A 13,998-nucleotide genomic window follows, 5' to 3' on the forward strand; every position below is an offset into this window, starting at 1 on the left:
TACCTTCATGGGATAGGAAACTCAAATGAGGAGATTTATCAAAGGGTGTAAAGTTTAGACTGGTGCAAACTGGCCACAGCAACCAATCACAGCTCAGCTTTCAGCTCTGGTAAAATGAAAGCTGAGCTGTGATTGGTTGCTGTGGGCAGTTTGCACCAGTCTTAACTTTACACACTTTGATAAATCACCCCCAAAATGTATAGCTGTATGTCCCTAATCTTTTTAAGGACTGTTAGTGTGTGGAATATGTGTACGGAGCACCCGTTGTCCTCACTACTTGTGACTATGCATTAGGAGATGAAGCCTCCTCATAAAACCTATAGCTAGAGTGAGACTCTGTGTCATGTGATTCTAAGGCCGTTTTCACACAACGTATGTTTTACATAAATCACAGCCGTTGTTGCAATTTGCAACAACGGCCGTGATTTATGCAAAACATATGTTTCATTTGAATTAATGGAATCCCGACCGGAGTGTATACACATAGTATACGATCCCGTCAGGATTCCATCCGACAGCACGAAAAAACTTACATGTCAGTTTTCTGCTGCCACTATTCATTAAATAACGGACGCACAGACCTGTCAGTTCACACAATGGAGCGTGCGGCTCCGGCCGCACACTCCATTGTGTGCAGCAGTGAATTGGGATGCGGGCGCATACGGGTGCGCCCGCATTCCAATTAATCAGAAATTAAGATCATCTGGCCGGTACTGCAGTAGCGGCCGCAATGATCTTTTCTGACACCAGCCGGGTCACAGAACACCCAGGGGGGGGAGATTTATCAAAGGGTGTAAAATTTAGACTGGTACAAACTGCCCACAGCAACCAATCACAGCTCAGCTTCCAGCTCTGGTGAAAGAAAAGCTGAGCTGTGATTGATTGCTGTGGGCAGTTTGCACCAGTCTAAATTTTACACCCTTTGATAAATCTCTCCCCCGAACCCCCCCCCCCCCCCAGTGTCTTACGCTATGTGAGCATGGCCTAAAGGTGGCCATGATAAATGTGGACCTATAGATTTCAGCAGGTTTAGGTAACTTTGTAATGTGTATAGTGGTCTCCATACTGTCTCCCACTAGGAGCTGGAGTTGCATTTCAGCATGTCTGCTCTTTTGTTATTTTCTTATAACCAATAAAAATAATATACCTGCTAGGCCAAGCCAGCCCAGCCAAGCATGCATGATTATTGGTGACTTGAGAGGAATAGCTGTTAGCTGTATGACCATTTGTCCAACAGGGGTTATCCAGGCTTTGAAAAAACATGGTTGCTTTCTTCCAGAAACAGTTCTTGTTCTCTTGTCCTCCAGTTGGGTGTGGTTTTGCAACTCAATTCCTTTGAAGTCAGTGGAGCTGAATTGTAATACCACACACAACCTGAAGACGGGGTGGTGCTGTTTACACAAGAAAATAGCTACTCCTTTTCTAATTCTGGCTAATCCCTTTTAATTGTATGGCCACCTACCCTACAGTGTTCCAGAGTATTCCACAGTCGCCTTTGGTATCTTGAAATATGAATGTCTAATAAATAGTTGTGCCGGGCTACTAGAAAACAAACAGCCAAGAGGCGGGTTAAGGTACCACAATAGCCAGCATTAACACTCTGTTAGTTTAACCATCCTGTAGATATACAAAATTTTTTTCTCACCGATACACTTTAGTTGCTATTCTTAGATTTGTAGTCTTTCATATTGGTGAGTAGTTAAACAAAGCTGTCCTGGTAGGTATCCCACAAAGACAATTTAACTTGAACCTTTGAAATGCGTTGAGAAAGTTTGCCTCATACAGTGATCCGTAGCTCTTGTGACGTCACAGAGTACTCTGGCTCGGGACCATCACTGCAAGTGCAATACACGCCATTAGCCGGGACACGTGCCTTGCGAACAGTAGCAAATTAAACTGTCTTCGTGGGATACCTACCAGGACAGCTTCATTGAAATACTCCCCAATATGAAGGACTACAAATCTAAGAATAACAACTAAAGTGTATCTGTGAGTGAAATATTTGTATATCTACAGGATCATTATACTAACAGAGTGGTTAATGCTGGCGATTGCGGTAACTTAACCTGCCTCTTGGCTTTTTGTTTTCTAGTAGCGAGGCACAGCTATTTATTAGTCATTCATATTTGAGGATAACCTGCCGGTATCCTATAGGTGGGAGCAGGTAACCACCGGTTGTAGCACGCAGCTTGATACGGTTGTATCTCTATTTGGAGTAGCGTGGGCGTTTTAATACACTGTTCGCCTTTGGTATCTGATGATGATCTAATGCCTATGGGTTGAATAGCCTGGTGTTTCCAGCTAAGCTTGAGTCATCATACTTTGCTTTATTATATAGATTTCATCCCCTGTTCCAAAAACATCCATGTTTATGAACGATACTAACATAATATATATTCATACACATCCATAGAATATTGGTGTGTCACACAGATGCTTACCAGTGGTGAGATCTGATTTTTTTTAGACTGTTAAGGATTTTTACCTGATATTTTATCTGATAATAATTTGGTGACGTGTTCCGGAATGCAAGTTATGATTAGTCAGAGACTTGGACTATGTGCACATCAGTGGTGGGTATGTAGTGTACCAGGAACAAAGGTGAGCATGTAGTCGTAGTCTGGTTACTCCGCAGCCTTCATATAAAATGTCAGGGATGCCTTTTCTCTTGGGTAAAATGGACTATGTAAAATGGACTAATAGATGATCCTGTCTTTCATGCTTTCCAGGCAAGTGAAGGTTACTTCAGCCAGTCACAAGATGAAGATTTTGCTCAGTCCGATGACCTGTCTGCTAAAGCTCCACCACCCGTGTTTTACAACAAACCACCAGGTAAAATAATCACATTGTTTTTCCTAAGCAAAACACTGGTGTCAAACTCAGGTCCTCCAGCTGTTATAAAACTACAATTACCATCATGCCTGGACAACCAAAGCTAATGGTGCGTTTACACAGACAGATTTATCTGACAGATTTTGGAAGCCAAAGCCAGGAATGGATTTGAAAAGAGAAGAAATCTCAGTCTTTCCTTTATAACCTGTTCTGTTTAAAGTCTGTTCCTGGTTTTGGTTTCAAAAATCTGTCAGTGAAATCTCTGTGTAAACGCACCATAAAGAAAGATAGAAATTGTAGTTTTGCAACAGCTGGAGGGCCTGAATTTGACACCCTTGACATTGTACAGCATTATGACAGTACTATGCGGAGTCTTCATACTATTCCAGCACACTGATTACAGAGGCATTCCTAGTTTGTATTTCATAGCCGCTTTTCTATTTTTATGGCGGATTTCTGTCCTTTAACCTATATTTAACCGTACTTACAACTTATATTGGATGTACATTTTCGAATCGATTGAAGAATCTTAAAGGGAACCAGTCACCTCCGCACCCGGGTTGGAACCCACCTGACCCCCCTCGATAGAGCCCCCTATACTCACCGCCTCCTGCCGGTCCCATTCCTGATAGCAGTCCTCCCACTGAGAAATTGCAGTCTACGTGCCTAATATGCAAATTAGAAGAGATATGCTATGGACATCGAACTTATCTCTTCTGATTTGCATATTGGACGAGCGGGCGTCGATTTCTCTGCAGTGGGATCTGCAGCAGGAGCAGGATCGGCAGGAGTCGGTAAGTGTAGGGGGGTTAGGTGGGTTTCGACCTGGGTGTTTTGACATGTTCCCTTTAAGGCTGTCTGTGTATGATGCCTGATTTTTTAATATAAATTATTCATAAATAGAAAACATAATAATGAAAAAATTATTTTAGACTTCATAAACAAAACATAATAATACACTCTATACACACTAAATCACTCTTTTTATGTCCTATAATCCTCCCTTTGATATGGACAAACTATTCACTCTGAGCTTTCTTGTAGATGAGTGTGAAGAAACAACTACTGCAAAATCTGAGACTAATGTTAATAATGGCGATTTGCATGCCATTCAGCATATAAAACTGCTGGAAAAAACATGTCCAGTAAGCTTACTGTCAGTGGTTTCACTCAGCATATGTTATCTATGAAGGCCCTTATTTTAAGGGAACCTGTCCAGCTGAAAGTGCAATCTAAAGTGTAGATAGTATTTTATAAAGAAGGAGCTGAGCAAGTTGTTGTATAATTTCCTTTTGGGAACCTCTGCTAATTCTGGGCTTAGGAGTCCAGTGGGTGGCCCTGCTCAGTGACTGACAGACTTCCCTGTATGACTGACTGTGTATACAAAGATAACCGTTAGTCACTGATGATGATTTTCCACTGGACTCCTAAAATGGGAACAATCAGGGATGTAGATGAATAGATTACTAGTTATGTATATCAATCTACTCAGTTTATTCTGTTCTATAACACTATGCCTACAGATTGATGTGGAAAACATATTTACCCTTAAGGGAACCTGTTGCATTGAAAATACAGTTCAAAGGCCTCTCTCCTAGTATTGACATAAGATAGGAAGTTCTAATTTTGGAGCTGTTCCCCTTCCTATCCACCTAATGTAAAATAAGGGAGAGAAAAAGAAGAAAGCGGGCACCGGCGCCTCGTGTGATACCTCAATACACCAAGGATAAGGATTATGTGAGAAGGTGCTCACCTGGATGCCACTTGGGCTTTGTGCATATCACCCCTCAACAGGGTACAACTCCAAATCCAGGGTCTTGTTAGGTGACAGTCCACTGTATAGGGGCCTACTACCTCTAGGGACTGCTAAGCTGACTATACCAAAACACAGGATACTCCCAAAATAATGGGGCCCGTGGAGAGAATAAGTGAATAAAATAAAAAGGATTGAGGTACTCACGGTCAGCGCTGTCCACATAGAGAAGTGGCCGAAAGATTTAGAGGTCAGTACCTACTGACCTCTAAATCTTTCGGCCACTTCTCTATGTGGACAGCGCTGACCGTGAGTACCTCAATCCTTTTTATTTTATTCACTTACCTAATGTAAAATGACCTGCCCTTTTTTTTTGCCCTGTTTGAGAAAACTGCATATTCCGGTTCACACAGCCATCGGCTGGATCATGCTGTTAGTCAGACACCCCAATCCTGTACTGTACAACAATGGATTGAATATCTATCCTAGCTCTCACTCTCTCTCCTCTCCGTGTTATGTCCTTGTTCTTCTTACACTCTCTGATGCCATAAATTAAACAGTGTACATATATTTGGGATTACTGTGCATAGGAGAATTGGAAGGTTCATTTTGGGGTCAATATTAACAATTCATCTTACTATGAAGATTAAATGGGGAAAATGCATACCTCATAAGAATCAAACCTCATAAGAAATAGCATTTTTTTCCCCATGATATAACACCTACACATAAAGGGAGCCTGTTACCATTTTCATGCAGCCTGAACCATGAGTCACTGGACAGTTTTAGCAACTTGCCCCTCCAATCTCTCCCTATACCCAAACAAGGAAAGCTCTAGTCAAGGCCAATGGTACTTCTCAATGACTTGTGGTCCAGGTTCTGTTATTATGAAAGTTATAACAGGTTACCTTTAAATATTTTAGTCTATGTCCTGCGAAAAATAAATAAATAAAACATATCGGTAAACCAGTGCTGTGGAGTCGGTAAGCTGCAGCTCCAACTCCGACTCCTGAATTTTATCAGGACCGACTCCGACTCCTGCTCCTTCATAAATGGCCAGTCATATACCAGGGGAGTTATTTATCACACTGGCTCAGCAGCTTCTCCCTAATGTCCTACATGATCCTGGGGCAATTTCTGAGGGAATAAGGAAACGTATAAAGCAGCTTCTCCTGTGCGTGCAGTGGATGCAGCCAGTCTCCAGCCTCCATGTCCTGAACTACTCACAACTACACTAGATGGAGCAGGTGGTCTTTTCCTGGTGACAATCTTCTATGTTTCTGACTAATTATTCACCATACACAAAGAAACACTGCTAACAATGCCAGATACTGTACATGTGATATAGAGGTCAGCCATAGTGATACACAGGGGGTCACACATAGTGATATAGAGGTCCCACAGTGATATAGAAGGTCACTGTGGGGGCACGCAATAGCACGCACACACAAACACAGCCTGCTGCAGCCATAGCATACACACACCCACACACACAGCTTGCTGCAGCCATAGCATACACACACACACACACACACACACACAGCTTTCTGCAGCCATAGCGGACACCACAAACAGCCTGCTGCAGCCACAGCACACACACACACACACACAGCTTGCTGCAGCCATAGCACCCATACACAGCTTGCTGCAGCCATAGTGCACACCACACACAGCCTGCTGCAGCCATAGCACACACCACACACAGCCTGCTGCAGCCATAGCACACACCACACACAGCCTGCTGCAGCCATAGCACACACCACACACAGCTTGCTGCAGCCATAGCACATACACACAGCTTGCTGCAGCCATAGTGCACACCACACACAGCCTGCTGCGGCCATAGCACACATACACACAGCCTGCTGCAGCCATAGTGTGCACACACACACACAGCTTGCTGCAGCCATAGCACACATACACACAGCCTGCTGCAGCCATAGCACACACACACACACACACACACACACAGCCTGTTGCAGTCATAGCACACACACAGCCTACTGCAGCAATAGCACGCACACACATACACACAGCTGCAGCCATTGAACACTGAAGAAAAACACACAATCTTCTCCCAGAGAGAAAACACCACACTGAGGACAGAAGTTACTGCTACACTACTTATGTCTTCTCCTCCTCCTCTATATTACACAGAATATCTTCATATTACACTGCTGCTCAATTACAGTCATCCAGCATCCAGGAAGAGAACAGCACAGATCTCCCCCCACACAATGGACTCTTCCAGTTCAGAAACAAACTGCCAAATAGTGACCAACAACTTTTCCTCGACCACCCTTATGTAATAGGGCCAGTGTCCTATTACTGATATATTCCCCGACCACCCTTATGTAATAGGGCCAGTGTCCTATTACTGATATATTTTCCGACCACCCTTATGTAATAGGGCCAGTGTCCTATTACTGATATATTCCCCGACCACCCTTATGTAATAGGGCCAGTGTCCTATTACTGATATATTTCCCGACCACCCTTATGTAATAGGGCCAGTGTCCTATTACTGATATATTCCCCGACCACCCTTATGTAATAGGGCCAGTGTCCTATTACTGATATATTCCCCGACCACCCTTATGTAATAGGGCCACTGTCCTATTACTGATATATTCCGCGACCACCCTTATGTAATAGGGCCAGTGTCCTATTACTGATATATTCCCCGACCACCCTTATGTAATAGGGCCAGTGTCCTATTAGAATGTTGCTTATAATATATATTCATGAGCAAAACTTGTAAAGTTTATATCAAAATTCAATTCTACATTTTTTTAAGATTTTTTTTTTTTTTCCCGACTCCAGCCAAAACTAGCTCCAACTCTGACTCCGACTCCACAGCCCTGGGGTAAACTAAGAAATGAAAAAAATCACCTTAGAATGCAGTATTCAAACTGTGAGGATTCACTCCAGACAATTGTCATCTTCTGCATATTCTTGTTATACATTTCAGAGATTGACATCACTTGTTGGGACTCCGACCCAGTCATGGAAGAAGAGGAAGATGATGAAGAAGGAGGCGGCTTTGGTGAACGTGCTTAGTAATCCCCTCTCCGTTTACACGTGCTGATACACGTGACGAAAATATGTGACACAGCCGTTTAACAGCAAAGTATTGTAGTAATGGCTGAGGCTTCTGGCCCTGCTGGAGCCGTGCTAGTAAGACCCTGTCTGCTTCCCCCCATCTCTTTAACACTATATGTGATTTTTGGGGGGTAGGAGCCAGGTTGTCAGTTACTTCTCCACCTTTCAGTTATACTTTTCTATATATTCTAATCTGCCAGTCATAGCCTTGCTGGCATCTCTCTGCTTTATTTGATACGATTCTGGGGAATGCTATTAACCCTTCTAGGTTGAGCAGACCTTGTGCATCAGATCCAGGAGCAGCAGCCAAGCACCTGGTTCCCTCAGTGTTATTAGCTGGATTTATTATTTTTTTTGACCAGCCTGTGCCCGACTGCCTTTTGCATTCGGATTGAAGGATGCAGAGAGGATTTCTTGTTGTAGTTTTATCTTTGTAACTTGTTCCTGCAGCTTTTTGAGGAAACAAAATAGAAACTTATGGCAATAATTAACCCTTAATACCCCTGCACATCCCCACAGGCCAGGGGGGCATATTTTCCACTGTAGCATCCCCCCCTTCATATTATTCATTTGCTCTGTGCTCCTATTTATTCCCTGGATGCGGGGGTGCCATGCCTTGTTCTTGGATCATAAGCTCCTGCTGGTAGGTTTGTGAAGATGGAGGGAAGTTGTGCACACAGATATTTTTTTCTGTTGACCACCTCTTTGACTCCTTTGCGCCTTCTCATTTCATGACCTACAGCGAAGCTTCATTTTCTTTTTCATGTTTAGTAACGTTCTGAAAGCACAACACTGTACAGACTGTGCTCGTGTGTTATTAAAGGAGTCTGGATCCAAGTGTGAACTCTTGTTGTTATTTTATAAGGTGGACATTGCACGCACACACACACACACACACACACACACACACACAGCGCTTTGACACGTTTAGGGGGTGTTTCCGTCCTCCCCAAAAACACAGAAGCCAGATGTTAGTTAAGTCTGTAGTCCAGTATTGAGAAGTCTAGATACTTAAGGGGAGATTTATTAAACTGGTGTAAAGTAGAATTGGCTCAATTGCCCCTAGCAACCAATCAGATTTCACCTTTAATTTTTCAAAAAATCTGTGAGGACTGAAAAGTGGAAACTGATTGGTTGCTAGGGGTCTAGAAAAAATATTCTGCTTTTCTAGTGTTTTGATCCCCAGGAAATGTCTGGTATGACTTTTCTAGAGAGTCCAAGCACTTGGACATCACTTAGAAAGTGTTAACTTTTTATAGACAGAACAAATCCCCTGCAGATGTTTCACGTTTGTAGAAGCATACTGTAGTTTTGCTAATTTCTGGTGCTAAGTAGCAAAGCTCATGTAAGAACACAACACAAAGTACTGACACTTATTCTTCCCAACATCACAAGAGCAAACTGCATCTGGCAAAACAGTTAACATTGTATTAAAATACACAAGTTGTTAACCTAGGTCAAGTGTCTCATTGGCAAGATGCAAGAAGAAACAGACTTCAGAGAGTAGTGGTCTGATCTCCTGACATGTCTTCTTTAGTACCATATTTTCCCACGTATAAGATGACTGGATGTATAAGACGACCCCCAACTTTCCTAATTAAAATATAGAGTTTGGAAAGTACTGGCCGTATAAGACTACCCCTCTTCCAACACACACCAAATGTAAATATATAAAAATGCTCAGGCAGCAGCGAGATCTGAGTGGCAGAGAAGGAGGTACAATAATACAGGCAGGATACAAGGATGGCCAGACAGGTGACAGAGGTGTGTTTTTTTTGGGCACAGCACTTTTCCATACCCCGGACACCTGCAGCTTGCTCTGCCCTTCATATGGTCGCCGCAGATCCTCATCTGATTCTGACATTTTTCAGCCCCGCCCTAAAAGATGACACCCAGCATATAAAACGACCCCTGACCTTTGAGAAGATTTTCCTGGGTTAAAAAGTAGTCTTATACGTAAATATTATTTGCATAATTGAGCTACGTTAATGGCTCTTTACTAAGCCAACTAGTACCCCCTGCTCTGTACTGACCAGGGGCCAAGCCTTTTAGAGTGGAAAGACCTGGCTTTGGAGAAAAAAACAAGCAAGGGAAGCTATCAGCAGGTTAGAAGAGTCTGACTACCATCCCCAGTGCACCAATCTGCCCTGGTCGGCCCACCCCTTTTAATAATTATCAGTGGAGTAGGGCAACCGGGGCAGAATGGTGCACTGACAGTGGTAGCCCTGCACCCAGTGCACCAAAATACCTAATAAGCATAGGGATTAACCTGCAGATAATTTCTCCTTTAATTGGTCAGATATTTTTTTACAAGGTAGCTATACCTATATAGGCAGTTTTCCTACTGACAGAGATTTGCATGCCATTTCCCATGAAGCATTCCCTGTAAGAGTATTTGCACTCAACTTATTTTTCTGCTCCCCAAATATGTAACAAAATACACTGAAGAAATTTCAAGAATAACCTTGGATTGCTACTTCATATTTTCACCACGTTTTGTTGCAGTTTTGCATGTAGATTGCATGTATTTTTTTGCTGCATAGTATGGGGCCTAAAATCCCTACAAAAAAGGTTGTATGCACATAACCTAATACTGTCTGTACCAGCTTTTACACTGCACAAGAACCATCAATACCTCCTGAGATAAGCACAAGGGGAATGGTTATCAATCTATTAATATGTTCTGAACCAATAAAGTACAATAAATGCCGTTCCTTACTGAATGTTCTAATTCTAGGAATCTTGGGATTGGATATGCTGGGACTGGTTAAAACACATACAACAAAGTTTCACCATGATTTTTTTTAAAGAGCTCTAAATATATTCTGAAGCCGATAATGAATAAGCTTAGTTAATTCCATCAGGTCTGCCAATCAGCTGGGAAGCATTAACAGAATGGTGTTAACCACCAAAACATATAACAGACAAACTTTCCCAAAGGAAGAAATATACAAGAGGAATACCTGGGCATGAGGAGCATTATAAAGAAGATGGAAGACCAGACGAAAACTGATTAGTTGCAGCTTACCTAGGATTACTGCACAAGTATAAAACTTTATTTTCTACCTCCACCAAAGACCTAATGGAACTAATAAATGTATGTACAATGAAAACATGTCACATAAGCGTCACACACAAAAACTCCCCCATGCTGACGTATTTCTTAAAAGTGTTGTCTTATGAAGAATATCTTGGTGCATGGCTTTATAGTGGTTCTAACCCTGAATTATACTTTTGCTTTGATAATTGACCCCTCCAGCAACGAGATATCATGGTATTAATTGACAAAAAATTTAGCCTAAAGACCCTATTCCATGGGCCAACTGTGAGGAGCAAACGAGCGCTTTCAGCTCCTCATTCCCTGCTCGCTGCCACTGCTATTACACGCGACAGCAGCGAGTGGGGGAGCTGCCTGGGTGACCGCTGATCATCTGGGCAGCCCATAGAGGATAGTGGCGGTCTGCTGCCACCCCTCCTATTCCACATGGCGACGGCAGCAGATTGCTGCTATCACAGTCGCTTGTTTTTCAACATGTTTGAACCACAAACGACTGCAACCATCAGCCTACATGAACAATGTCAGCTGATCGTTGCCTTCTATTCCACGGGGCGATTATCGGCCGAATATCATTCCATGGAATAGGGCCTTTAGACCCTAAGCCACAAAAGCTCCAGAAAGTTCATCCCATCTTCTTGTTAGCATTGCCCTTCACTCTGCTTGGAACCTCTTTGCTTTGACTGACAGCTATTAGGATGTTTAATCACCTCCGCCTCATACATGAAATTCATGCTTTGTCAGCATAGATTAGATTACACCAGTAGATAGAGAATATAATATAGTTAGAACTCAGAGATTAGCCTCCCCCTCCGTGAGGGAAAAAATGTTGATGGTACATTCACTTTAATTTGTGGAATTTCTTTCCTTAAGGGTATAAACCCACACACCGTATACGCAGCGTATTTACTGCTGCGATACGCAGCAAACACACAGCAAATACGCAGCAGATTAGATCTAAATAACTGAACACAGCATCAAATCTTCACCATCAAATCTGCTGCGTATTTGTCGCGTATCTGCTGCTGTATATACGGTGTGTGGGTTTGTACCCTAACAGTGTGTTTGAGAACATGAAGTTGTCTTTTGCAGAGGTAGCATTGGTACACAATTCCATACAGCGTTTAGCCCTAATAATTCACATTATGGCCAGAACCACTAAACAAAGTAAAGAGAAACAACATTATTACCTTAAGACATGAAGGTAAGTCAGTCCAGAAAATTGCAATAACTTTGAAGGTATCTACACCAGTAAAGGGAGACTTAGGGTACTATTCCACCGGCCGAGGAGGGCCCGATCAATGATGTAAACGAGCACGATCTGCTAGATTGCCGCTCGTTTACTGGGCCTATTCCATGGCCCGATGATCGTTGAGCGAGGGCTGCAGGGACATTGTTAGCGATGTCCTTGCAGCCCTTGCAGTAATACATTACCTGTCAGGTGGTCTTCTCCACTCTGTCTTCCTCCCCGGGTCCCGCGCGCTCTAGCTTCAGAATGGCCTGTGATTGGCTGAGCGCTCCGTCAGCTGACAGGCCATTCTGGAGCTAGATGGCGCGGGACTCGGGGAGGAAGACAGAGCGGAGAAGACGATCTGACAGGTAATGTATTACTGCTTCTCAAATCGTCGGTCGCCTGCCACGCACCACTATTTAACCGTAGCGATGCGCGGTGGGGGAACGATGATTTTAGGTCTGGCCCTAAATGAACGATCAGCCGATGACACGATCATCGGCTGATTGTTCTCTCTATTTCACTGAATGATAATCGGCCGAATCGGGCCAAATGGGGCCGATTATCGTTACTGTGGAATAGGGCCCTTAGGGTGTTTTTACACATACAGATTTACCTGGCAGATTTTTGAAGCCAAAGCCAGAAACAGACTGTAAACAGAGAACAGGTCATAAAAGAAACACTGAGATTTCTCCTCTTTTCCAATCCATTCCTGCCTTTGGCTTAAAAAATCTGTCAGATATCTGTGTTTAAAAGGACCCTAACAATGTGTTTAGACCAGTGCTTCTCAATTCCAGTCCTTAGGCCTCACCAACAGGTCATGTTTTGAGGATTTCCTTAGTATTTCACAGGTGTCCTTTGTATGGGATAGCCTCAAAACATGACCTGTTGGTGAGGCCTGAGGACTGGAATTGAGAAGCACTGGTTTAGACAGATATATCTGACAGATTTTTAATCCAAAGCCAGGAATGGATTTGAAATTAGGAGAAATATCTCTTTCCTTTTATGACCTGTTCTCTGTTTATAGTCTGTTCCTGGCTTTGGGTTCAAAAATCTGGCTGTGTAATCCCACCATAAGAGTTACATCTGCTGTAGAGGATCAGAGGTACCAGCCTCAGAAACTGCAGATTTACTGCACCTAACGCTCCCATAAATGCTTCCCTTACGTCCCATTGGCATCACAAGATATGGGGTAAATTCGCCCCTGCGAGCCCCTGGGACGAAGGAATATTTAATGAAAAAATAACAATTAAATTTTAATCCCCTCCTCCATGAGGTATAAATAGGCTCCACCTCCCCCTAGACCTCAGTCTTTTTTTACTTCGTTGCTGTTAGCCCTAGGGGACTTTGTCCCTCCTCCGTTTTTATGCTTTGTTAACCTGTTGCATTCAGGTTTTCCCTACAGGTAATGATTGCTGGGATGCCGCTGGAGCCGGTGTCCAGGTAGTATCCTGATATTTGCTTCTGCAGGTCTTAGCTTTTAAGTTTTTCTTACCTAGTGCTTCTTGGAACGCACTCTGCGTGTCACCCGAGCCGCTGGCTTTTCTTCCAGTCGCGTTCGACTGTGGAACGCATCGGCGCTGCGTGCGTCTCAGCACTGCGGCGTCGGCGTCATGTCACTTCCGGGGGCCGGCAGCGGCGCACTCTCTGCATGCCGGATTAGCTGTGTGTCCAAGGCAGAAGGTAAGCTCTTGCTACCTCTAGGTCTGGCTGTCTTCCTCTGGAAGGATTTTCTGTGGCTCATTTGGATCTAATAGAAAACATCTGAGTGCAAAGTGCTGTGATCTCTCTTCTATATACTTAAAAATGTCTGAAATGGAGACCAGTCCTGCTGCTGGCAAAAGACCTTCTAAGGAAGCACTTCATGTACCGAGTGTGAGACTCCACTACCTGACGGCTATGGATACCGTAGGAGGATCATTTTTTCCAGATAAGATTCATCCTTTCTTTCATAAAAATATTTATGAATGCCTAAAAATATTTATAATGCCTAAGTACGCTGTCCTTCATGCAGACCTAAACCTA

At 43.3% G+C, this 13,998-nt stretch overlaps 1 protein-coding gene across 5 annotated transcripts in view; it reads left to right on the plus strand.

Annotated features, from left to right (window-relative positions):
- Nucleotides 1-8,524, plus strand: part of DBN1 (drebrin 1) — a 77,917-nt gene extending 69,393 nt beyond the window's left edge. For all 5 annotated transcript variants that reach the window (XM_069971255.1, XM_069971265.1, XM_069971237.1 and 2 more), the window contains 2 exons: nucleotides 2,730-2,832; nucleotides 7,557-8,524. In XM_069971255.1, coding sequence (XP_069827356.1) covers nucleotides 2,730-2,832; nucleotides 7,557-7,645 — 192 coding nt within the window. In that variant the 3' untranslated portion in view covers nucleotides 7,646-8,524. The remainder of the gene's footprint in view (nucleotides 1-2,729; nucleotides 2,833-7,556) is intronic.
- Nucleotides 8,525-13,998: the final 5,474 nt, after the last annotated feature.

This window comes from Dendropsophus ebraccatus, chromosome 1, assembly GCF_027789765.1.
Source record: "Dendropsophus ebraccatus isolate aDenEbr1 chromosome 1, aDenEbr1.pat, whole genome shotgun sequence".
NCBI lineage: Eukaryota > Metazoa > Chordata > Amphibia > Anura > Hylidae > Dendropsophus > Dendropsophus ebraccatus.